The sequence below is a fragment of the Pygocentrus nattereri genome, chromosome 8 (assembly GCF_015220715.1).
Source record: "Pygocentrus nattereri isolate fPygNat1 chromosome 8, fPygNat1.pri, whole genome shotgun sequence".
NCBI lineage: Eukaryota > Metazoa > Chordata > Actinopteri > Characiformes > Serrasalmidae > Pygocentrus > Pygocentrus nattereri.
The window spans coordinates 10,129,112-10,156,693 of record NC_051218.1 but is presented as its reverse complement, the minus strand read 5'-3'; the positions used below and the strand labels follow the sequence as shown (position 1 = coordinate 10,156,693).

General features: G+C 40.8%; 1 protein-coding gene across 1 annotated transcript in view; it reads right to left on the bottom strand.

The window, feature by feature from the left end:
- immp2l (inner mitochondrial membrane peptidase subunit 2) overlaps positions 1 to 27,582 on the bottom strand; it is a 152,946-nt gene that overhangs the window by 117,901 nt on the left and 7,463 nt on the right. Inside the window, exons 2-4 of the mRNA XM_017690340.2 lie at positions 24,242 to 24,285; positions 23,771 to 23,908; positions 19,243 to 19,346 (exon numbers count right to left, since the gene is read on the bottom strand). Coding sequence (XP_017545829.1) covers positions 19,243 to 19,346; positions 23,771 to 23,905 — 239 coding nt within the window. The 5' untranslated portion in view covers positions 23,906 to 23,908; positions 24,242 to 24,285. The remainder of the gene's footprint in view (positions 1 to 19,242; positions 19,347 to 23,770; positions 23,909 to 24,241; positions 24,286 to 27,582) is intronic.

Genomic DNA, 27,582 nt, shown 5'->3' with positions numbered 1-27,582 from the left:
TAGAAATCATACTGCAGTAAAGAGGTGGACGTTCTTGCCTCTCCTCAACAGGTTACCGTAGCAACAGCATGATGGTCCAGACTGACTGCACAACCTAAATGCAGCAGCAGAAAAAACCTGCACCTATGAGCCCACAGTGCTGTTTGACAGCTTCACCACAAACTGCTTATTAGAGGCTCTAAACAGCGAGCGGTGGTCCACAGAGGGGAAATATTTCATTTATTTACTCAATATACTTTTCTATTGTGCTTGAACCGAACACTGTGTTCTCTGAAGCTCAGATGCAGAAGAGTAATATACTTAGATTTGAATGAATTATCTAAATTCATCTTGTATTTTTTCTGTATTTAAGGTCCAGCGTTTGTGTTTGTATGTATGAAAAAGAGACAATTCATTTTCACAAAACCAAATTTAAATTATAACCTCTCATTTTCCTTTATGTTACTGTGACTTTAAGACTAACATATGTAAATATCTTCTGGCTGGCGTGTATTGTGGCTCTTACACAAAGCAATCCGGGGCGAAACACTCTTTATAACGTCTGCGTGAGGGGGCGGGGCTAAACTGTTCCAGGCTGAATATGTGCATACAAGAACTGTATCTCTGACGCCATAAAAACAAATTCAAAACAAACTGGGCAGCTTAGTTTCCATATATGGACTGGGAAGTGAAGTACCTTTGAAACTACACACCGCTTTATTTAAAAAAAACAAAAGATTTAAAAGTGATATGGGCCCTTTAACATCTTGAACATATGGTTCCTAATATAAATCATATTTATGCTGAATTGTACTGAAAAAAAAACTTTCCCAAAAAACAACTGCAAAAATTTCATGACACTGCAGGATCTGCAGAAGATAAAAAAAAGCTAAGACTTCTATGGCTCTTTTTTTTTCCAAGAGTGAGCTACATTTAGAAATAGGGTAAAGCTACCTGGGGGGTGCCTTTGTCATTGCCCCAGGCATCTGCTCTAGCCTGCTGTTTACCGCTGTGTGCACATATGAGACAGTCAGCAGCAGGCACTTTGTTTGCGTCTCCTGTGCTGCTTTATGTGTCTAAAGACACATGTAAATGAGCTCCACGTTCAGGGGAAGGCTAAGTGACTTGCCTCTCAAGCACCAGGCCTTGCGAGGCAAATCCCGAATCACTGCTCCAAAAATATAAACGCCAGCAGCGCTGCGCTCCCTCTGAAGAGTCCCCAGCCCCCTTAATGAAGCCCAAGCACTGCTGATGGAGAACGCTCTGTAAAGCCTGCTGAAGCCTTGACTGGAAGTGAAGGCCTGCTAACAGCTACAGGCCTACTAACACTAGAAGAGCCTGTCCAAGCCTCAACCCCTCCAGACAAAGAAGAGCTGGTGCTGCTAAAAAACCTTAAAGCAGCTAGTCTGCAATCTCACAATTCACTAATGCAACCAAAACCATCGAAAATTAGCACTGCTGTGGAAATAAAAGAAGAGGTGGGAAATATGACAATACTTATGACACCGTTTTAGATACTGTCAGTGTCAATACTGGTTCTCGTTCGTGCCCACTCACCCCCTACAGCATCCTGTGACCACTGATGAAGGACTAGTGGATGACCAACACAAACTGTGCAACAACAAAGTCTATTGTCTCTGAGTTCTTCAAGGTGGACCAACAAGGTAGGTATGTCTAATAGAGTGGACAATAAGTGGACACAACGTTTAAAAACTCCAGCAGCACCCCCGTGTTGGATCTTCTCGTGCCAGCGCAACACACACTAGGGCCCAATCCCATTTCACGCCTTGTCCCTACCACTTAACCCTTACCCCTCTGCTTTGCGTGTTCACGCCTAGGTTTAGGGTGGCCTGGTTTTTGTTGAGATAGAGGGGTGGGGTGAAGTGTTAGAGCTACATGGCCCTCCAAACAGAGGTTTTACAGAGATTCACTCCAAACAGTGTTGAGTAAAAAATAAATAAAAAGGTTGCTGCACAAGCGACCAAAGAAACCCCACAAATGTGAGAATTCTCTCTGTTAAAAATTAGGATAACCATTGTATTGTCTTAATTTAATGTCGTTTCAGTGTAGTATGGTCCTTTTCTTCATAACAAGCATAAAATAATCGCTAGATAGTATGCTAATGTCTCAGTAGCTAGCACGCCAACTTAGCAGGTCCACCTTAAATAGACCGGCAATTCTGACACCTGTAGTGCCAAAAGGTAACTGGTGCTCCATTTAAGGTAGAACAAGAAATTTGAACAAGAAGCTGGTGAATTGCTGACTTCAGCTTCATATCACCAATAAATAAGGGGTGGGTGAAAATAAATAAGGGGTGTATCCTCCTCTTTGAAAGCATATGATGCCCTAAATGTAACTTAAGCCCAGCAGTGAGGTCACTGAGCTTTACCCTCCTCTGCCATCACTGCAGACTGGCAAGGTTGCCTAAAAATACCACTAGTAACCTGTTAATGAAGTAATGATCTTTATTCGAGGTTTATCCCATTTTGTAGGGGAAGATTTCAACCACTACCCCTAAATAGGTGTAGAAGTGGGATTGGGTCTAACACACCACCACATGATATGTCAGTGTCACTACTGTGCTGAGAATGATGCACCAAGCAAGCATTATGCAGAAAAACAGATGGACTACTATGACAACTACAAAGTACAGCTTATAAACTTTTTTGATACCTTCTTATGAAAATGGAAAGCAGGTGTTGCTTAAACCAGAAATGACTGGAGTGCAACCGAGTGCATATGAAATGTAATTTAGACAGCCAATGGCTGGCTTACATTTTGAACAAGCATGTTTATTGGCTCACTGGTGCTGATAAGTGAGCCTACTTAGGTACTGAAATGTGGTATTAAATGATATGGAATTTGTCAGTACTCAGTATTAATGAAGTAAGTTGGTCAGCCATACAAAACTACTACATTTTGATACCCAGCCCTAATCTTTACAGCCCCACTTAAAACCATGACCACAGATCATCTGAAACACTGATCTTCTTAACTCGCATTATGCGCTAAAAATGATACGCACACAATGTCTACTACAGTCTGTGTGGGTAGAAGCTTCAGTCCCGTTTTTAAAATAAGATGTTACCGTGCTGGAGGTAATTCCCATTTTCTAGCATGCCTGTACAGGAGAGTGCCAAGAAAGCATCTCTGATGTCTGTCCAATTGCATAGCTCATGAGATAGAGAGTAATATCTTCCCCAAACAGAGGGAAATTTCCCACTGGCATATGCGACAAAACATTTTTGAATAGTTATAGAAGAAACTGGAGACCATTATGGAGAACCTACTAAACATTTATAGTATGTAGGAGTTTATGAAAGTATAAGAAACAGCAGTCATGTTCATTCACTTCCACTAGAAGTGAAATGAAAAGATGGCGTTTGTCCTAGCCACTTCCGAGGCTTCTGTTGCGTTTATGTACTTTTCATAACTCATGTTGACAGGCACGGGCATTACAGAGGTGAACGCACAAAAATTACTCTCTGCTGTTTCTGAAAATGGAGCAAAGCTATTGTGGTGCCCTGCTCCACTTTTTGAGAACTGAGTTACACGTGACATGCCACTTAGCAGCTCTAAAAGGCTCATCTATCATGTCTGGATTGTTAGGCAGGAGGCCTACATAACCACTCCCTGAAAGAACGGGTAAAGAAGGATGCTGATTGGTAACTTTCTTCATGTTTGAATGTGAAATGAATTTAAGGCATAACAGCCTAAAGAGCCAAAGTTGTTCCATGCAGTATATTACTGCAGTAAAGATCTGATGCCCAGTAATCCTGCCCAACTGGGAATGTCAATCCAAACACATTTAATGGATCTGGTATCAGTTATAATTAAGACAGTTCAAATCCTTTCTTTCTTCTTTTTCACATTCTACTCATGTTGATCTAAACTGGCATTTAAGTGCCACCCTGCAGCAGTGAGGCATATTCTTAGAAACTAAGAAAGAGATTTAAATATCTGCAATGCTGAGCGATTTTGCAGTAGAATGTGATCTGTATCTGTAATATCTGCAGTGCAAGTGTTTGAGCTGTGTTTTGGTAAATTAAGGACACGAAAAAAAAGTGAACAAGTGGCTGCTAGGCTTTAAATTTACTTTCTACTATTTACCACAAGCGGCACCAAAAGCACAAACAAAATCCGCCACATTTTTCACTTGAGCATGGACATCGGCTGAAAACAAAACCGTCATGGAAACATAAAGCTCCACCAATCACACCACAGCAGTGCCTTAAAAACCAAGAGAAAGGAACAACCTACTTCTGGTTTGTTGAATTTCTAAATGAAAGTAAGGTCACACATCCTCTACGAAGACTCTTCTGCACAGTTTAATGCACAATTACAAATACATATTTGTGGAGAAGGGGGCATGGCCGAGCATCGAATGCGGGACGGAGAGCCGGTTGAAGTCATCTCTAGTCATCTCGCCTTTCAGTAGGCGGCAGAGCATCGAGAGAGAGAAGGAGACCCCAGCAAAGCGTGAGAGGGAGCCAAATGGAACGAGTCTGCGAGATTTTAATGTGACAGGCTGAGAAGCCATTTAAGTTGTGTTTAAAAGAATAAATCTGCTCACTGCCGTCACCCCCGGCGTCTTTCCTCCCCACCCGTTCAAACGTGACAATATTATATGTATGTATGTATGTATGTGTGTATGTATATACATACATACACATATATACACACACATATATATATATATATATATATATATATATATATTCCTCAGAGATTTTGGTCCATATTGACATATTGATCCATATTTGGTCCATATTGATAGCATCACGCAGTTGCTGCAGATTTGTTGGCTGCACATCTATGATACGAATCTCCCGTTCCGCCACATCCCCAAAGGTGCTCTATCTCTATTATTTGAGTTACTGTTACCTTTCTATCATCTGGAACCAGTCTGCCCATTCTCCTCTGACCTCTCACATCAACAAGGCATTTTCGTCCAAACAACTGCCGCTCACTGGATATTTTCTCTTTTTCTGACCATTCTCTGTAAACCCTAGAGATGGTTGTGCGTGAAAATCAGATTAGCAGTTTCTGAAATACTCAGACCAGCCCGTCTGGCACCAACAACCACGTCACATTCAAAGTCACTTAAATCCCCTTTCTCCCCCATTCTGATGCTCAGTGTACACTTCAGCAAGTTGTCTTGACCACCTCTACATGCCTAAATGAATTGAGTTGCGGCCGTGTGATTGACTGATTACCTATTTGTGTTAACAAGCAATTGAACAGGCGTACCCAATAAAGTGGCCAGTGAGTGTACATACATACATACATACATACACACACACGTTGTCAGAACAAAACCTTGTATCTCCAATTTTGGAATTTTTCAGTTTTTTTACATAATTTGAAAATGCCTGTTGTACTTTACATTGTGTGAAGATTTTAGAGCAAAAGAAATGGCTCAAAATTACTTGGAAAAACTTGATTCCATTAACTTACTTTAAAAGTAAAGAAGCTTTTTTATCATTTTGGACAGCAGCTATATATATATATATATATATAGAGTTAGAGCTTTTTTCAAGTATGTTAAACTCAACAATAAACCAAAATTGAACACTAAAATTAGGAAAAGCCATATTTAATGTATCCTTTGTAGAGAAAACCCACTGCCACCTTCTCTGGATCCAAGCTGATTTAAGATGGACTGATGCAAAGTGGAAAGAATCAAAATTGAAATTCTTTTTGGAAATCATGGACACTGTGTCCTCCAGGTTAAAGACCATCAGTTCAAAAGCCAGTATTCCTGATGGTATGGGCAGGCAGTAGTGCACATGGTATGGGCGACTGGCACATCTGTAAAGGCGCCATTGATACTGAACAATATCATACAGGTTTTGTACATATGCTGCCATCCAGACGTCTTTTTTAGGGAAGGCCTTGATTATTTCAGCAAGACAATGTCAATTCACATTCTGCATGTATTATAACAGCATGGCTCTGCAGTAAAAGAGTCCAGGTGCGAAACTGACCTGCCTGCAGTCCAGACCTGTCACCCACTGAAAGCATTTGGAGGTAAAATAAAACATATGACAAGATATACCCTGAAAAAGATATACCAGCTAAAATCCTATATCAAGCTCTCATCCCAACTGTTTTGGAATGTATTTTTGACATCAAATTTAAAATGAGCATATATTTTTATGTATTAAAAACAATAACATTTCTCAACATTTGAATATTAGCTTTGTACTTCTTTCAATGAAATACAGGGTTTAAATGATTTGCACATTATTGCATTTTGTTTTTATTTACATTTTGCACAGTGTCCCAAGTTTTTTGGAAACATTTGTGAAATATAGTAGGCATCATATAATCATCTATATCAAGCACTGTCTCATATAATCATCACCATGTACATGCAGCACCAGTCATCATATAATACTGCTTAATGTGGAAACCTATACTTTATTAGAAGATTGTTTATCAAATACACTTGCAACAAGAATGCTCATTTCTGCTAGCGAGGAATTGAAGTTCTCCATTGTATGATATCATCACGCTAATGATAGTGGAGTTGTTTCCACAGTTCAGAACTAATATGGTTTACAGATTACAGTCTACAGATAGACTGTGGACAAACTAAACTTATAATATGATCAGGTATACATTTTTACTTTGTATGCTGTAGATATACTGCTAATATAAATGTTTTCCCATTTTTTCCTTCTCTGAGGTGGATGGATGTCAGATTTTACCCTTCTGGTGGACAAAGGTTGTCTGTCTGCTCCTCCTTCTGCTGTGCTGCGGCAGTTGTGATTGTTTACAAGCTCTGCTCAGAGAACAGAGTGTATCATATGATTACAGTAGGAGTGTGTGTAAACAGAGCTGCTCTGCATGTCTAAGAAATCTCTGAAATACAGTCACTGTGATTTAGTCAAGCAGGCTGCAGTTTTAGTGTGTCCAGGATAACGTTACCATGTGTTTTATATCATGGTATACTGAACTACTGGACACAAACACACACACACACACACACACACACACACATACATATATATATACATATACATATATATATATATATATATATATATATATATATATATACACACACACACACACACACACACACATATACATATACACACACACACACACACACACACATACATTACATACATTACATACATACATGTCTATATACCACTATGCCCATTAAAAAAAGTGATTTCACTGCAGAATATTCAAGTAACTGGTAGTCAAATTCGATGACAAGCCAATAGTTAACTCACTGTTAAATGATGCTAAAAATTAAACATATCAGTTCAGAATGTCAAATTATGGTCATGCTAAACTAGAACTGTGGTATTAATTGGCTGCCTTGCATATTTATTAAATTAATTAAATTATGCATCCATATTATTTATAAAAACACAAAGATTGGCCCAGTATCAGACGATACTCAACATCAAAAGTATTCAGGGCAGATCAGGGGCCAAAAAACTGGATGAGGACATCTCTATGCCCAACTATTAAAACAATGTGTCAAATTGAGACTGTCCTTGTAAGCATCAAGCACGGCAATTACAAATCAAATATACCCCATGTGCACTACTTTGAATGCCAAGAATATGTTAAAAAAATAATGGAAGGACGACTCCCACAAGCTAATTTAATTGCTGTGACCATGAGACAGAAATTTAGGGAAAATGAATTTCAGAGCTCTGTGCGTGAATTACAGGCTTCACGGATATGAAAATTATGACTAATCCCTCATCTGATAATGTCATTTTAATGGCAAAGGGGGGGATGGTCCATTTTTATGTTCTGAAAAAAAGCAATTTATTAACTGGGACTGACTTTCTAGAGAGGTAAAAAAAAAAGAATTTGAGTTTCTGCCAGATCTGAACTATGCCAGTGTTTTGTGTGGCTGTTTTGATTACTTGTAAATCTGCCCAAAGAAAATTCTTCATTCTAACTCAAAAGAAAACTTGTCAAATGACTAATGGCAGTAATGCCACCTGTCGCCTAATTTCCCTCCACCAAAGCAGTGCCCCCCCTCCAGCCTTGGTCTCGCTCCAACCTGAAGCAGGATCAGAGAAACGGACCGTTCAATGCCATTTGGCAGTCATCAAATCCTGTCGCATGCACACAAAGAACGCCTAATGGCACGATCACAGAGGTCGCAGAGTCAAAGGATCAAAAACATGGATGGGGCAAAATGAAGCAATTTGTCACTTCCAAAAACTGAGCGTTAGACAAAGCAGAGCGGCTTTACATGTTAGACTTATTCTGCAGAACTACAGACAGGAATTCTGGGTAACTCAAAGTAGGCAGCTGCTCTGCAATTTTTGTACATTGGCCTAATTGTGATGGTGATCCTGCAGAGACTAAATGTTTCATATTAGTACTACAGTGGTCCCTGTATGTGTGTGGAGACTATATGCATCTTGACACCCATTTATTTAACATGTCTGAATTCAAGAGTGGTGATAAGATGGTTCGCCTGCACCCCCCACCCCCCTCTGCAGCAGTAACAGTCTCTACTCATCTGGGAAGGCTTCACATTAGATATGGGAACATCGCTGCTGGGATTTGACAACTTTCAGCCACAGCAGCATTAGTGAGGTCAGGCACCGATGATGGACAATTACTTCAGGATCACAAACAGTGGTCTAACTCATGGCAAAAGTATTTGTTGGTGCAGTGAGTCCAGTGTTGAGGAATTCTGCACCACTTTAACTGCCACATGCCTTTGGCCCAACTAATGCTAACAGCTGTTTAAATGGCTGCATTTGCTATTTTACTTTTAGTGGTCTTTGTTAGCCTGCTGTTATTTTCTCCTTCTTAAAACTTAATTTCAAACAGAGACGAGTTTCCTTTGAGATTTGGATGTCGATTATTACAGAAAGGGAATTGAAAGCCCTCAATGTTTGTTGGTTGTTGGTGCCAGACGGGCTGGTCGGAGTATTTCAGAAACTGCTGATCTACTGGGATTTTCACGCACAACCATCTCTAGGGTTTACAGACAACGCTCAGAAAAGAGGAAATATCCAGTGAGCGGCAGGTGTGTGGATGAAAATGCCTTGTTGATGTGAGAGGTCAGAGGAGAATGGGCAGACTGATTCGAGGTGATAGAAAGGCAACAGTAACTCAAACAACCAACCAAAATCTCTGAGGAATGTTTCCAACACCTTGTTGAAAGTGTGCCATGAAGAATGAAGGCAGTTCTGAAGGCACATATACATATATACATACACACACACACACCTCTACATCTCCTGACTTTACATCTACAAGGTGGACCAACAAAGTAATAGAGCGGACAATAAGTGGACACAGTGTTTAAAAACTCCAGCAGCACTGCTGTGTCTGATCCACTCGTATCAGCACAACACACACTAACACCTCCACCAAGTCAGTGTTACTGCAGTGCTGAGTATGATCCACCACCCAAATAGTACCTGGATGAAACCCCCATGTATAACAGCTATGGAGATGCAGATAAACAGAGTGATTTCTGTCTGAAATCATGTCATCATTCTGTCCTCGTATTTCAGAAACTCAGCTGATGCCTCTATAACAGGGGATTTCAACCTTTTCCCACTGCAAAGCCCATCTGTTTATAACTACAAAGCATAGTGGGCTACAGGAAGCCTAAAATCATCTAATTAAATACATTTTTTTTCTTTTTCCTTTCTTAAATACCAACATTGAAAACCTGAGAATTAAGGTCTGGAAAAAAAAAAAAAAAAAATCGACTGACTGTTCCAGTTGTCAGTAGATCTGCAAAATTTGCAGTTATGTTAAATTAACATGTAAAAAAAAATGCATCTATAAACAATAATCATTACACAAATAAAGAAGGCTAGATAGAGAAAATGCTACTATGCAAATGTAAATGTAAATAACACAGCAGATGACTTTAAATACTGAAAATATTACATATAAAAAAATACAAGCTGAAAATTTGTTTTACTAGTTGAGTAATCAAAGGTTTTTTTGGACTGCTTCATGTAACCCCCAAGTTGCATGTAAATTAGGTTGCATGCAACTCGCAGCATGTAACTAGTTGCATGGAAGTTTCACTATGCAAAACCTGAGGCTTCTCCATAGTGTCCCAGTCTACTAGCTGTGCTTTTTATGTGGATTATATGTCAGGTTCAGCAATGAGTACGCCTTAAAGGAGCTGACAGCGCTAACTAGGAGGGCCAGTTTGATCTTTTTCAACATGTGATGGATCTGCAAGATCTTCTCTGTTGACCCTCCCATGCTTCCTCAGTGCAACATGCCTGTAGAGCAAATGACATAACCTAATACTACACGCAGGGCATGTCTCAGAAACCCTAGATACCGTAGATCAACAAGAATATCTAATGTTTTAAAAAAATACCACAGATACTTCGCTGGGCCACACGCTGGCACCCGAGCAAGCCTTCTGCGGAGGCGAGATTGTCAGCTCAAATTCCTCAAAGCACCTTGGAAGCTTAGAGTCTCTCTGTTTCGTTACAGCCCGATATGCACCCAAAAAGGCTGTGCTTCTGGCCGGGCTTCATCTGGCCCCGTAAAGCTTCACGCAAAAAGCGCGAGCCGCTACTGAAGCGGCTTCAACGTAGAGGACTAATTACACACAACTCAGTCCAAGCCGAATAAGATCCTGTTTCCTGGCCTGTGCACATCAAAGAAGCCCAAAAAAAAAGAAATAGAAGGGGGGAAATTGACAAGGCACGCTGCGATTCTATGAATATTCATGGACAGGACGAGTTTTCATATCAGAACAGTTTTGTTTCCTAGCGCGTCCTCTCCATGACTTCTCATTAAGCACAAAGTGTTGACAAAACGTGAGCAGCAGCAAAGAGAAAAACATCGCATCATCTCAACATCTGTGACACCAAGTATGCGAAACATCTCCCTGTGTAAGAATACAGTGTAGATCCTGGTCTTCTGTTTGCCTGAAACAAATGACTGGATTGAAAATCAGTTCTGTTAGGCCTGTAATGATCCACACACTCAGAAGACGACAGATGCAGAGCAGAGAGAAGGACGTGATATGCTCTCTCGGCTCCTGAACAGCACAGAGGCGTCTCTCCTCTATGCGTCTTAATGAGGGATACTCTGTAAATAAGAGATTACCCTGTGGACTGAAAGATTCTCCAGGACAATTTGCATTTAAAATGAGAGCCAATTACATATCACAGTCTGAACTCCAATAGGAGGAAGAAGGAGTAACATCTGACAATAAAATCTTGCAGTTTTACATTGATTCTGCTTGTCGTGAGGTTTCTAAGGACCCATGTGTAGTTTCTTCAGCTTTTTCAAGTTGTGTGAGACTGGAACAATACACTCCACGTCAAAGATGCAATCTGGTTTGCCTTGTTGCTGAGTTGTTTTGATGTCAGTTTATGGTGACCCTCATGTATTTAATTTCATCTTTTTACAGATAAAGACAGGAAGCAATATTGCAGCTACAGTGTGGTGTGGAAGTAAACAGACGGTGGCAGATTTTATTGTTTTGGATCCGTCCTCTCGCAGCTTGGATCTGAAATGAAACAGCAGTAGTGAAGCTAAAGTTATGTTCTAGGTGAACTGTATAGGAATTGCATTTGTCTGTGGAGAGTCATTTGACAATTAGTTGTTTCTTGGCCAGCTGTGTGTTTTTACATCATTAGTTTATGAGCAGACAGAAGATCAAGTATTTGCATCTGGAGTCATTTCTATTGCCTCTCTATATGAATACCAAGGATGTGTCAATAACTTAAAAGCAGGTCATAATAAGGTAATCACGATTCTGAAAAATCTGAATAAATCAATCACAAACATAGCCAATTGGTTTGGTACGCTGCTACAAAAGCAAGAGCTCGGTAATAGAAAACATCCAAAACACTTTCAGTCAGAAAAATTGTTGAATAAAATCAAGAAAACCATGGTGACGCAGGCAGATGTAAGCAGATTCAAGTGTCAAAGGCCCAATCCCATTTCACCCCTACCACTTAGGCCTTACCCCTCTGTTTTGCGTGTTCATATCTAGAGGTAGGGTTTTTGTTGAGATAGATGGGTACGTTTATGAGTATTGTGGTCATTTCCTTCACAACAAGCATTTAAAATCATCACTAATAGTATGCTAACGTCTCATTAGCTAGCTAGCTAACTTTCCCGTTCCACCTTAAATAATCCAGCAATTCTGACGTCTGAAGCGCCAGAATGTAACTGCTGCTCCATTTAAGGTGGAACGGGAAAATTCAAACATGAAGCTTATGAATAGCTGACTTCAGCTTCATATCACTGAAGAATTAGTGGTGGGCGATGATAATTATTTATATCATACCCCCCCTCCCACTTTGAAACCATGTGATGCCCTAACATAACTAAAGACCAGCAGTGAGGTTGCTGGACTTTACCCTCCTCTATCACTGCAGACTGGCAGGGTCACCTACAGAGCACCACTAGTAAACTGTTAATGAAGTAATGTTTCTGTTTTGAGGATTGTCCCATTTTGTAAGATATGACTTCAACCAATACCCCTTATAACTCAGTTCCAAGGGGCAAGGCAACACTCAAAAACAAGAGGTAGGACTAAAAATAAGAGAAAGTTGTAGCATGAACTACCACAAAACACCAACAAGCCTGGAGAACCAACAATTCAGTTTAGTTTGCTACAAAGTACAAACGATGACTGCAGAGTTTTACTGCTCATGGGCAGATGAGATAAGGAGGAAGCTGTACCACAGTGATAGAAAGAGGAAAGTGGAATATGGGGGAAAACTGCATGATCATGCCCACAGCACCTCTTTCATAAAACAGCTGCAAAGGTAGAACTAGCTTAGTTCTCTTTACTGACAGCAGCATCAAAATGAATTCTGAAGCATCTAAACAGCTCAGATCCAACATCCAAAACTCACTAGGTGGCACTTCAACTTGCGGCATGAAAACTACTTGAAACATTCCATAAAAGCAATTAGGACATTTTTCAGGGCTAGAAAAGTGGGGTGTTTGTGGCTGGCCAAGTCAGTCACCATGATCTCACCCTGATGAGCATGCATGTCACTTATTGAACACAAAACTGAAGGCAAAAAGCCCCTGCAGGAGGGAATAAGTTAAAATGAATTAGAAGTCTTTTCACAGTGTAATCAAGTCAACTTTTATTATTTTTTTCTGGGCCTTCAAGATCTCCAGAAATTGTACACAGATAAACAGAGAAATCAAAGTCATGTCATTCTGTCCTCATATTTTAGGGACACAGGGTCTCAGCTGATGCCGCTATAACAGGCATTGTCAACTTTTCCACCCCAAGGCCCACCTGTTTATATCTACAAGGCACAGAGGCCCACATGAAAACTAAAATCATCTATTTAAATATTTTTTTTTTTCTTTCCTAAATGCTAATATTGAAAACCTGAACCTAACATGAAGATCAGGTCATCGGTTCCGGTTTAGTTTCTAGGGTTTTAGCACCTCCTCTGAAATAGTCAAACCACATTAACCACACTTCACTCAGCTGGGCTTTTGGATTAGCCACGTCAACATTAACAATCAATCTTACTTTATATCTGCTTCTTCAGGCAGATTATGCTGAGAGTACAGCACCGATGTACTGCTAGAGGAAGAGGAAAGCCAGCTCTGTTGATGGATTCAGAAAACACGTACCCACCCGTGGGCATGACACTGACTGACACCAGCAGTGAACTGAACCAGGGATCGTTTGGAAAATTATTGAGACCCACAGTTTTTGCATGAACACAGTTTGACTGTTTGCTGCAGACCCAAGTTTGGGTGGACTATTCACACATATCAAAACAGAGGGAACTAAAGAAAAAGGTGTGATAAGTCCACACCAAACCAGGAAGGTGTGAAAGCACCCTGAGAAACCTCTCTGAGAAACCTTGCTATCACTATTTATATTGGTTTTAATTTGATTTGTAGATTTTTAAAGTTAAACTTTTTCCACTGTTTTTATGACTTAAAAGTTACAGGCCCCCGGACCACTAGAGGTCACAAAACCCTGCTCTGTAAGAAACATGAACGGCGTTATCAGAACTCACTGCTACAGTGTTAAACTGTTTCAAACTCAATCGTTTTTGCTGTGAGTACATTTTTCTTCCGAAGGTCACTGAATTACAGGGTTGTTAAGGAGACAAAAACTGAATATTGCTAAAAGCAGGGTACACTAAAAACCTCACTAAAATACCCTAAACAAACCATGTTTTCACAAACGTGGTAGTTAAATAGCTTTGACAGCAGTAGTGTACACTTTAAATCACTGGTGTCATTATATAGCACTTTTTTTTACATTACTTTGTGCAACATCATTTCAGTGTGCAGGATTATGACTGCTAATTAACCTCATAATTCAGAGTCCAGTGATCAGGTTTCAAGTGTGTCTGTTTACCACAGAGCATGACCACTGTGACTTAATCGAAAGCTGCATTTATTTTTCCTTTTTTTCCATAAATAAACCCAAGCTGAACCTTTTCTATTGTTTTCAATGGGAGCATGCTCTACATGCTGTTTTTGGCTCATGTATATGTTCCCTGTTTTTTGTGTGAAGCATTCAGGCCCCCTGAACTGAAAAAAGGCTGAAACCTGAAACCTCCATGTTACCTGCCTTAATTACTTTAGGTGAACGTAAAACGGAGGAATTATGTATACCTTCCTATATGTTCACCTTATATAAATACCAAGAAAATTAAATTGCACAAAATAAGTCATTTATTAGAGAATCTGTTAATTAATTAGGAAAACTAAAGCTGCCATTCTTCACTTTAACCTTATAGTAACCGATTTGTTTCTAATCTAATGTGAGAGTACAGACAACAAAGAGTCCAAGCAACATTGGTGTCACTGTCCAGACACTTACAGACTTAACAGTATGGTCAGATTTTCAATGAAAAATAAATCTAATGTCTCAGGTGTAACATATTTCCTTTGGTAAGAGCACAAATCAAGCAGCAGGAGAATTAAAGGTCTTAGGTGGGTCTTCATCAGGCCCTCCAACATCACTCAAAAAGAGAGAGATTTGTCCAGGTGTGTGACTGTTTTAGATCCTCGATCCTTTCGCAGAATGTCTAGCTTTCCCAAAATAGTTCCACATAATGGACAGCCACTGTTATGGCAGCACTGTTCAGGCATTCCCTGCAGGAGAAGACTGCCACCTTTGGGTTGAGAGAGGGGAGGAGCTTTACTGGCCAAAGTTTCAAGAAGCAGTGAAAACTGTATCTGAATTTTACAACATAAAGCCAAAACCTACATCAGTCAGAGAAAGTTTGGAAAGTACTTTTGGAGCACTTTATCTGAGAGTTTCTTACGGAGTTTCTACCCCAGTAAATCAACACAGAACAGTACACGACATCAAAAAACGCAACCGACTGTGGATCTGTATGGCTGGTGGTGTTGAAATGATGCCGTTTGAAGAGTAAAGGTAATGCGGTGCTGACAGCTTTGCCAATCCAGCCTGCAATGAAACACTTGGGCACAATGTTAAAGCCACAGCATACACAATACATCAAAAGAGCCTGAGCAGGCAGCGAACCATGGCTTTTAGCTGTGTGCTAATACATCAAACATGTAGGCATTAAAACAGATAAAAAAGGGCCACAGTTGGGCACATACTTGATCAATGAGAACTTTTACCAAGCAAACACTTGTGGCCCCCCCGGTGCTTCAAAACAGAGAACAGTCGCTAATTGGAGCCTAGCTAATAGCCTGCAGCGCCTGAGTCACAGCAGAACTATGTCAACAGGCACTTGGACGTGAACAGTGAAATGAGGTAGAGCAGAAAGCAGCTTGCCCGCCAGTTCTGTGTAGTTAGTGTAACCTGCGTGCACACATATACACACACACATACACACAGGGGAGGCCATGCAGTCAGAGCCATGTAAAAATCCCCCAGGAGGACTGCCCTTGAGTGGCCATTCTCACATCACCTCACTCTGCAGTTAAGGAGGAAAGTGGAGAATTGGAGAGGAGCTTAAATGGTCTAATTAGGGCTATTTTGGGCACAGGACATCACAGTTGAAAGACCACTTGCAATGGTTCTCTCATCAGGGACACGCACACCTTCAGAGATGTAGTGAGGTTTGAGTGAATGGGCTGAGTCAGCACAGGTTAATGGGCACACACCTTTAAAACCCCTGAAGAGTTTGGTGGTTTCACACTGGATGTGCTGTCTGTGTCTGTGGACGGGAGAGCTTCTTTTGTATTTTCAATGGGTGAAACTTGAAAACATGAAACCTTTATGCTATAAGTGATTTTTTTTATGATCAAATGTTTTTATTTTAAAATAATGCTCCAACGTAATACAGAATACAGTAGGCAACAAAAAACACAGCAGTAAAATGGATCACACAACCCCCGCCACATTCCCCACCCACGACACACATAAACCCACCACTGATCAAAGAAGAAAATAATAGTGAATAATGAACAATCTCTTTGAAATATAGAGTAATACAAAACAGGTTTCACAATAAGTTGCCAATTTTCTCAGCTGCACTTTCCAAAGGCATAAAGGTCCTCCTGTTAGCTCCCGTTGGATTCTTGCAGTTGAAAGATCCATATTAATAATATCCACAAAGGTGAGGATCCACTGTCGTCAGCACAGAGAACGTGGAGGTTGCCAGCATAAGGCTAACATTTTTTTTTTGCAGCTGTGAGACCAGCCAGCCAGATTCGCATTTCAGCAGAGTTTAAATTACATTCAGAGTTGCCAATCAAAAGCAAAGTTTAGACTGTACTTGGAATGGTTTTACTGAGAATGTCTTATAATGTAAAAGAAAACTTCAAAACTTACGCACTTTAAACACTGCCAGTACATAAGCTATATATTGCCAAAAGTATTGACTCACTCATCCAAATCACTGAATTCAGGTGTCACTTCTATGGCCACAGGTGTATAAAACCAAGCACCTAGGCCTGCAGACTGCTTCTACAAACATTAATGAAAGAATGGGTCGCTCTCAGGAGCTCAGTGAATTCCAGCGTGGTACCATGATCGGACGCCACCTGTGGAACAAGTCCAGTCGTGAAATTTCCTAGCTATTAAATGTTCCTCAGTCAACTGTCAGTGGTATTATAACAAAGTGGAAGCGATTGGGAACGACAGCAACTCAGGGACAAAGTTGTCGGCCATGTAAAATGACAGCAGGGTCAGCAGATGCTGAGGCACATAGTGCGCAGATGTTACCAACTTTCTGCAAAGGCAATTGCTACAGACCTCCAAACTTACTGTGGCCTTCAGATTACCTCAAGAACAGAGTAGAGAGCTTCATGGAATGGTTTTCCATGGCCGAGCAGTTGCATGCAAGCCTTACATCACCAAGTGCAATGCAAAGCGTCCAATGCAGTGGAGTAAAGCGCCGCCACTGGACTCTAGAGCAGTGGAGACATGTTCTCTGGAGTGATGAATCACGCTTCACCATCTGGCAATCCAATGGACAAGTTTGGGTTTGGCGCTTGCCAGGAGAACGGTACTTGTCTGAGTGCAGTGTGCCAAGTGTAAAGTTTGGTGGAGGGGGGATTACAGTGCGAGGTTGTTTTTCAGGAGTTGGGCTCAGCCCCTTAATTCCAGTGAAAGGAACTTTTGATGCTTCAGCAGACCAAGAGATTTTGGACAATTTCAGGCTCCCAACTTTGTAGGTACAGCTTGGGGACGGCCCCTTCCTGTTCTAACATGACTGTGCACCAGTGTACAAAGCAAGGTCCATAAACACATGGACTAGCCTACACAAAGTCCTTACCTCAATCTGACAGAACACCTTTGGGAGGAATTAGACCAGACACTACCAGGCCTTCTCATCCATTATCAGTGTCTGACCTCACAAATGTGCTTCTTGAAGAATGGTCAAAAATTCCCATGAACACACTCCTAAATCTTGTGGAAAGCCTTCCCAGAAGAGTTGAAGCTGCTATAGCTGCAAAGGGTAGGCCGACATCATATTAAACCCTATGGATTAAGAATAGGATGGCACTCAAGTTCATATGCGTGTAAAGGCAGACGAGTTAATACCTTTGGAAATATAGAGTATGCAAAATAAAAGTGTACACTCAGGACAAAAATAACAAAGAGGAGCTGGAGTAAGGCACATATGGTAGCATCTGTAGGGGGTTATTTTTCGTTGGTGGACTGCTGTGCAACACACACTAACACACCACATCAGTGTTACTGCAGTACTGAGAATGATCCACCACACAAATAGAACCTGCTCTGTGAGGGTCCATGGGGGTCCTGACCACTGAAGAACAGGGTAAAATGGGGCTAGAAAAGTATGCGGAGAAACAGATGGACTACAGTCTGTAACTGTAGAACTACAAAGTGCCCCTATATAGTAAGTGGAGCTGATAAAACAGACAATGAGACAATGAGCGTAGAATAATAATCCATCCATCCATCCATTTTCTAAGCCGCTTCTCCCTCAGGGTCGCAGGGGGTGGTGCTGGAGCCTATCCCAGCGGTCATTGGGTGGAAATGGGTGTGGAAATGCAGAGTGTGTGTTTAAATAGTTAACAACACTAGCCCAGCTCAACACACTTAAAATACAGTCACTACAGACTCAACTTGAACCCCAGTAACTCCAGACTCGACTTAAACGTGTGACCCAAGACTCAACTCTGACTCGTACCCCAGAGACTCGAGACTCAACTTGTACTCAAACCCCATAAACTTAAGAGTCAGCTCTGACTTAAACCCCAAAGACTCAACTCTGAACCGAACCCTAGAGATCCAAGACTCAACACATACTCAAAACCATAGAGACACAAGACTCAATACAAACTCAAAACCCTAGAGACCCAGGACTCAAACCCCAGAGACTAGATACTCCAGACTGGACTCAAGACCTGTTTTAATCCCCAAACAACTCACACGATGTGACTTGTGAATATCTCTGACTCCTAAAACTACATTTTCCTTCCTCTGAAACACGATTAGACAGTCTTTTTGGTAAGACTGTCTGCCACATGCTGTAAATTCAATAAAATCTCGTTCCCATTAAGGTTTGTCCTTCATTTCTCTCCTCAAGCTCCTAAAAAAGATCAGCGCACAGGCCTGGATGGATGTAAATTTAATTCATTATATAACTAATTATGCAATTAATTATGCAACTGCATTTCAATAATTACGTGATGTAAACAGAGTGCACAGCAAAACAACCATAATAACTAGATTTTTAATGGTTAGGCAGTAAAGACAGCAGGAGGCTGACCTCAGAATCCCTCACAGGTGAAGTGTGTCTGATATAACAAAACTGTTGCATGCCGCACTTGCTTTGACGGCGAGACGACGGGCTGTCAATTAAATTCCCGCTTACTTACACAACTGACACGATATCCCCGCGCTGCACCTGATAGTTCCTCACACTCCAGCGGTTGAGAAGCACAACATCAGGCGCTGAGGCTCCCTCCGGGTTCAGCGAGGGCTGGTGGGGAAAGGTAAACACGCCTTTTAGCACACACTCACCGCTCTGCTTCAGCAGCCTGGAGATGAGCCAGGACACAGCAGAGACAGAGGGGGCTTGGAGAAGACCCTTTATCTGTCATTATGCATCTGTTATGTCTTTTACAAACAGGCAAATTGTCTGAGCTTATTTTATTCTTGCACTCTCAGAATTATAAAAATGAACAAAAGTACGTCATGTAGTGTCAGAAAGCACATAAAGAAGTCTATTAGAAAATCGTTACCACTTTAATTTATTTAATTCCCAAAACAGCTATTAAACAGCTATTAAGTACAAGTAAATTATTTATCAGTGTGACAAAAAAAGGAGAAAACATATTTAACAGAAAATGAGACATTTGAGATCTTTAGACAAATATATTGCCATTTTTTTCTGTATTTATTGTGTTCACCCTTTAAATTCATTACAGCTTCCATTCTTTTCAGAACACTTTTTTTTCTACACCCCTAAAGTTCAGTCTTAGAAGTGGGTTGCATTTTCTGCTTCTCGCAATCCAAATAATCCTAAACACATTCAATGATGGTGAAGTCTGGACACTGTGACGGTCAGTCCATTTAGAAAACAAGCAGCTTCTTTGATTAATTTGCAGATCCATTTTTAATTTTTATCCATTTTCATTTCTCAGTAGACTCCCACAGTGGAAGGATGGACAGAAATACCTGTGGATGTTTTCAGATCTGAAGCAGCTTGATTTTCTGCTGTCTCTCAAAGATGAATGCTTTTAGTGCTGTTTATCTGATGGGGACAGTTTTGGTGGTCTTGTATGGTTGTTAGAAATCTCACTTTGCTTTTAAATCGTTTATTTTTTGAACTCCAGTTTTGGAAAGTCCCGTTTTTTCCCCCCAACACTTATGTTCTTTTGACTTTCCTCTTATGAAAGTCCTCAGAAATAAATTAATTGCAATGTACTTAACGGCCTCAACTAGAAATTAGGTAAATGAGGAATGAAGGGCTTGAGGAAAGCATGCTGTGCGATTCAGACACTAAGCATATCTTAACTGATTGACTATATTCGGGAAAGGGTGGGGATTACATCGGAGTTTCCTCCACATCATTTTAACCCTTCTATTATCTTTGGGGTCAATTTGACCCCATTCAGTTTTTAACATCTCTAAATAAATGATTGACATGTTCTTACTTCATATTTAATGGGTTGACTGGGTAAACAAAATCAGACATATTAATACAATTAATATGTTTTCAGTGTCTTGAGCACATCATGACACTCTTACTAAAGATGGTTCCCCTAAGGGGTTCTTTAGTACAGAAAATAGTTCTATATAGACCTATGAACAGTCAAAGAACCCATTCCATTATTAAAAGGTTCTGTACATCTCAAAAGGGTTCTCTAGAAAGTTTAAGAATGTGTTGTATATGGTTCTATACAGAACTCTTTTTGAACAGTTTCTATGTAAGCACCAAAAAGGGTTCTTCTAATGTTCCAATGTCAATAGCTTAGAACAATAGAAGAACCCTGTTTGGTGCTATATAGAACCCCTTTCAAAAAGCTTCTGTATATAATTTTCTGTGCTAAAGAACCCTTTTAAGCGTGTATAACACACAATTTTATAATCTTCAAAAAACTTCCCTCTGCTTTAGGGCCCTAACCTAACAGAACCACACCTGTAGTTGTGTGAGAACCACTGATAGTTCACATGACATCCCTTTTCCAGGAAACATCCGGAACTCTGATATTTCCTGGAGGTTTAAAGTGCTGGGGTTAAAGTGACCCCAAGGATGAAAGATGCTCATAAATTTGAAGATAACAGGAGGGTTAAAGCCCCCCTGTCAGGACTTTCTCGAACAGCCCCTGGATTAGCTGTGCTTACCTCAGAGCAGACAGCAGGTACGTACTACACTTTTCAGCTTCTGCGCTGTTATTTGAAAGTCTCTGTTGTTAAATTCCAGCTTGTCAACGGCAGGGATCCCAGTTTATTTGGAATGCAGTAAGGATCTGAATTCCTTATGGAATTTTTAAAAATCTGCTCTAGCAGTGCTATATAATCCACAAGACATGCACATACTAACAACGACGTCAAGAACTCTTAAAAAAAACATAATACATTGAGGTTTGTTTTTCTCTTTGTGACAGCATATCAAACAACTTGTGTGTGACGAAAGACTCTGGAGCATGGGAGCAGGCTGATATGACACACAGGCATCCGATGAATCATTAAGCCAGATCTCTGCGAGTCATTTCACGCTTGCCGGGATAATTGACAGAATATCTCTTATCTGTCTTTCTAAAATAAATATCCTGACGAGAGCTCCCGGCTGGGGAATTTATCTGTCACAGATGGCTGCTCTATCGTTTTTATTCAGACATACTCTCCCCATTCTGAACTGGTGTCAGCTTTCAACAATGCCCAAGGAGTTTGCTTCTCTTTTCTTCCAATCACTGCATGAATAGGCAGCGAAGAGCTATTAACAAATGAGATGTTATAAATGGACATACGAAGCCACAGACGAAAAAGCAGAAGAGCTTAAAAAAAAGCTCCCGCCAAAGTGGTTATTAGGTAGACAGTGAAGCTCTAAATTTACATTCATTTATTAAACGTTAAACAATAAACATTTATTCTCTCCTACAGTTATCGTTAGTTCCTAGTTTCTGCACCCCAGTGTACCCCAAGCACACTGATGACAGCGTCTAGTGGTTTGGAATTGCTAGACACTTAAATACATTTATTAAATAAACTGATTCATTAATACGTTAATACTGTCTATCACTACATATTGCTCTGACATCGGAACCCCTGGGTGAATGGCAGACAATGAAGAATGAACCGTAAAACCTAACCGCACATCTTAATGAAAGAAATAACACAACTTAAACTTACACTGAGCAAAAGGCAGGAAAAAACCTTGGACATATCACCAGTCCAGACACACATGCATAGATCACACTGACATTCACACCTAGAGGTAATGTAGCATCTCCAACTGGCCTGACTGCATGGCTATGGACTGTGGGAGGAAGCTGAAATATCTGAAGGAAACCTGCGCAGACACGTGAAGGACATTCAGAAAGGACCCCAGATGCCTGGCCGGGGAATCTAACCCAGCCCCTTCTTGCTGTGAGGAGACAGCATTACCCTTTGTGCCTAGTTGGAGTATCTTTATCTGAAAAATTCAAAGTAACTCAAAAACGAAAGACTTAGATAACTCAGTCATTTTGATTAAGACCATTTTTAGCATATTTTTGAGCGAAGGTAACTTTATTAAATTGTATTTTATTCACTATTTTTGCTTAAGTCGACTATACATGCTAACAGACTGTTTATTCCATGTTTAGTCCTAGTTTTAGCCCTTTTCGCATTACCTACGCTAAATGGGATGGTTGCCAAACGCATGAAACAGTCCTGTCTGCCTATCAGGAGAAGCTGGTCTCCTCAGCACAAGCGGAATATGTTCGAATGCTTTTCAGATAAGCTGTGATCTGTATCAGTGAATTTATCTGATACATTTATGCTATTTTATGTATTGTAATTTACATTTATTTGACTTCCCATGCTTTGCTTCTAACTTTATTTTGATGATTTCAGAAATCCAAACGAGATCTTTGAGTCGAATCAACTTCTTGCAATTTAGTTTAGACCTCTCAGCTTTTCTTGTTTCATCAAGCAACCTTCTTGAGTAAAACTCATTCCTATTGGCTCTTAGTACCATATTTGCATACTTGGTGCGTCTTTATACCTTGCTTACCCTACCGTTTGTTGTCATTCTTCCCAACCTACATTCCTTTGGGTGTCTTGTTTTCTAAATGAATGTAACTCATCTCATCTCAGTACTGATTAAAAATCAGTGTTGAGGGAGCTGAGTTAGCAAGTTCTCACCCACTGAGTGCGGTTCTGTGGTGGCTAAGCGCCACAAGGAGCACCTCTGCACTCTGAGCTAAGCTGTAATCATTTGGCAGGATGGTCCAGTGAAGTATTAGGCTGGTTAGGACATTGTTATCAATATCTATTATTATCAGGTTTCTGCAATACAATAACAATTTATTACAATATTTGTCTATTTTAGCCTAGCAGTAACATTAGTTTATAATTATTTAATTGTATTGAGTTAGCACAACTACTACATGCAAGTCCAAAATACTCTGAAATGAAAAAAATGAATGGAGTTAATACAATATACTTACCTAATTGTACACTGTTTATTGTTGCATACCTATGTGTATACAACAATAAACAACAGTTTCTGCTCAAAATCAGATCAAGGATTTATTTATGGTCAAATAATTTGAGTTACCTAATCTGTGTTCAAGGCAGTTGCCTTCCTCAAACCATCTGAGTGAACTTATAAAAAAAATAAAAATTAATGGGAGCCACTAAAACCTTGTGTAGTATCAGAGTTTGTGCTTGCATGAATTTTGGAGAGCGTCCCACCTGCATGGAGGCACCGTCCACTCGCGCTACATAGGCAAGTCGGTCCAAAACGGTCACAGTCACGGGAACTGCTACGAAAAAGCCGCTGACAAAAGCTCTGATATACCTCCGCCCGAGTCCTGTTTTCTGAGCCATTACCTGCAAAAGAGGGACACTTGAGTTTAATATAACAGCATCTGTGAACAAAGACGGGCTATTTATTCACATTTCCATGGACTACAGTTTGTATATTTTTGCCAACATTCTGACTAAAATGACTACAACTATTATCTATCTCCTATAATCATAGCCCTATTACACTCTGAAGCGCATTACTCAGGAAATAAAGGAAAAAAAAATTAACCCGGCTGAGTTATTCCTAAAACTGGACTGCAGTGATTTTTTTTATTTCAGCATAATTCAACCCCTGAGACATAAACACAGTCGTACAGAGGGGCTTGAAGCAAAATGGTTCATTGTAGAAATACTTACAGATTATTCACAGTGGTGGTGACAGGAACCAGGTGTTGCAGCATCTACAAAAACAAACAGCTATTTTATGTACTATCCAAAACAGTCAGTGAACCCACACACGCTGAGTTTTTATATGTAACGCTGATGAATGATAAAACAGTCATACAGCTTAAAAACAATGTTTTCCTTGGGGACTAATCTGCCTTACAAGATACTCTTATGTTTTAGGCCAAAACCTCAAAGCTACCACGAAACATTGTCTTAGGCATCTGGAAGAGTATTCACAACCATGTACACCGATCAGGTGCATCATAACATTACGACCACCTCCTTGTTTCTACGCTCATTGTCCATTTTATCAGCTCCACTTACTGTATAGCTGCACTTTGTAGTTCTACAGTTACAGACTGTAGTCCATCTGTTTCTCTGATACTTTGTTAGCCCCTTCTTCAGTGATCAGGTGATCATGGACCCTTACAGAGCAGATACTATTGGGGTGGTGGATCATTCTCAGCACTGCAGTAACACTGACGTGGTGGTGGTGTGTTAGTGTGTGTTGCGCTGGTACGAGTGGATCAGACTCAAGGAGGTTAGTCATTTAAATGTGCACGTTTATCTTGATCATGATTCCTACCAGGTGGCTGACCGGCAGCCTTTCTTGTATTGCTCTAGCTCACTGTATTCAAATAATATCACATACTTTCACATAAACAGAAAAGACGGTATTAGGGAGGTCGGAACCCCAACCTGTAAGAACAAACTGTCTTAAATACATTTTGTTTTCTTCCTTGGAAAGATAACAGTTCCTGCCTAGAGAACGCAGCTTGCCATGGGGTAGAACAGACTTGCCAATTAAAGCTATCCTCTGTTCAACTGCATGGCCTCTGGCTTATGCCAGCTTGATGCAATAAAACTAATTAAAAGGGTAAGTGGGGAGCAAGATCACCTAACTAACTGCTGATTACCTCCCTTTAACAACAGTAATGTTACTGCTGTGGCCTTTTGGGAAAGGTCACTGCAGCCCAAATGAGTGTGGTCCAACACCAAAACGCCATCTTACAGCCACTGCATAACAGGACGCAGTAATAGCAAAGACACCACTACTAATAACAAACAAGCTCAATAATGAGTCAGTTATTATTATTTTAGGATTTTTAAATTTAACTTTCAGTAAAAAGCATCAATGTGGTATCTCACTTACTATTTACTGTGTGTGATACTAAAGATGCCACTCTTTAACTTGTTACTGCATGGTGTTGCCATGTTTTAGTGTAAAACAGTGTACTAATTTCTCATTATCTGCCTTTGTGCTTCACAGTCAGACTCATAGGACACAGTTAATTTTCACATCATTTTTTATGTGCCAAATTCATCTTGATCAATATACACTGCTCAAAAAAATAAAGGGAACACTTAAACAACACAATATAACTCCAAGTAAATCAAACTTCTGTGAAATCAAAGTGTCCACTTAGGAAGCAACACTGATTGACAATCAATTTCACTGCTGTTGTGCAAATGGAACAGACAACAGGTGGAAATTATTGGCAATTAACAAGACACACTCAATAAAGGAGTGGTTCTGCAGGTGGGGCCACAGACCACTTCTCAGTACCTTTCTGCTTTCTGGCTGATGTTTTGGTCACTTTTGAATGTTGGTGGTGCTTTCACACTCGTGGTAGCATGAGACGGACTCTACAACCCACACAAGTGGCTCAGGTAGTGCAGCTCATCCAGGATGGCACATCAATGCGAGCTGTGGCAAGAAGGTTTGCTGTGTCCAGAGGCTGGAGGCGCTACCAGGAGACAGGCCAGTACACCAGGAGACATGGAGGAGGCTGTAGGAGGGCAACAACCCAGCAGCAGGACCGCTACCTATGCCTTTGTGCAAGGAGAAACAGGAGGAGCACTACCAGAGCCCTGCAAAATGACCTCCAGCAGGCCACAAGTGTGCATGTGTCTGCACAAAAGGTTAGAAACCGATGGTATGAGGGCCCGACGTCCATAGATGGGGGTTGTGCTCACAGCCCAACGCCGTGCAGCACGCTTGGCATTTGCCAGAGAACACCAGGATTGGCAAATTCGCCACTGGCGCCCTGTGCTCTTCACAGGTGAAAGCAGGTTCACGCTGAGCACGTGACAGACGTGACAGAGTCTGGAGACGCCGTGGAGAGCGATCTGCTGCCTGCAACATCCTTTAGCATGACCGGTTTGGCAGTGGGTCAGTAATGGTGTGGGGTGGCATTTCTTTGGAGGGTCGCACAGCCCTCCATGTGCTCGCCAGAGGTAGCCTGACTGCCATTAGGTACCGAGATGAGATCCTCAGATCCCTTGTGAGACCATACGCTGGTACGGTTGGCCCTGGGTTCCTCCTAATGCAGGACAATGCTAGACCTCATGTGGCTGGAGTGTGTCAGCAGTTCCTGCAAGATGAAGGCATTGAAGCTATGGACTGGCCCGCCCGTTCCCCAGACCTGAATCCGATTGAGCACATCTGGGACATCATGCCTCGCTCCATCCACCAACGCCACGTTGCACCATAGACTGTCCAGGAGTTGGCAGATGCTTTAGTCCAGGTCTGGGAGGAGATCCCTCAGGAGACCATCCACCACCTCATCAGGAGCATGCCCAGGCGTTGTAGGGAGGTCATACAGGCACGTGGAGGCCACACACAATACTGAGCCTCATTTTGACTTGTTTTAAGGACATCACATCAAAGTTGGATCAGCCTGTCGTGTGTTTTTCCACTTTAATTTTGTGTGTGACTCTAAATCCAGGCCTCCACTGGTGAATAAATTTGATTTCCATCAATTATTTTTGTGTGATTTTGTTGTCAGCACATTCAACTTTGTACATAACAAAGTATTCAATGAGAATATTTCATTCATTCAGATCTAGGATGTGTTATTTGAGTGTTCCCTTTATTTTTTTGAGCAGTGTATATTCATGTTCCTGCGTTCCTAAAACCTGTTTGCATACACGTTTTTTTTCATGTCTGGATGATGAATATGGCTGTGTCCTATAGTAGTGTACTGGTTTGCTCCTACTGTACACTGTATAAAGTGGAACACTGCAGAGTTTTAGGGGTTTAAAATGTTGATTTTGTTCATCTTAACCAACATTTTGCTTTGCATTGTTTTATTTAAAGTATTTCTCTGAGCTGAATCAAACCAGGTAAACTGTTTGGTACTAGAAGAAGTCAGTTCTTTAGGTTGAACTGATGATTTTTACAGTGTATTCATTGTAGATTGCAGTTCCTTCATTATGTGCTGATGCCATGCAGTAACAAAATGCCAAGTAACCCCACCTTTTATTAATTTTTCTATTAATTGTGCCTTCTTAAAAAAAGAAAAATCCTG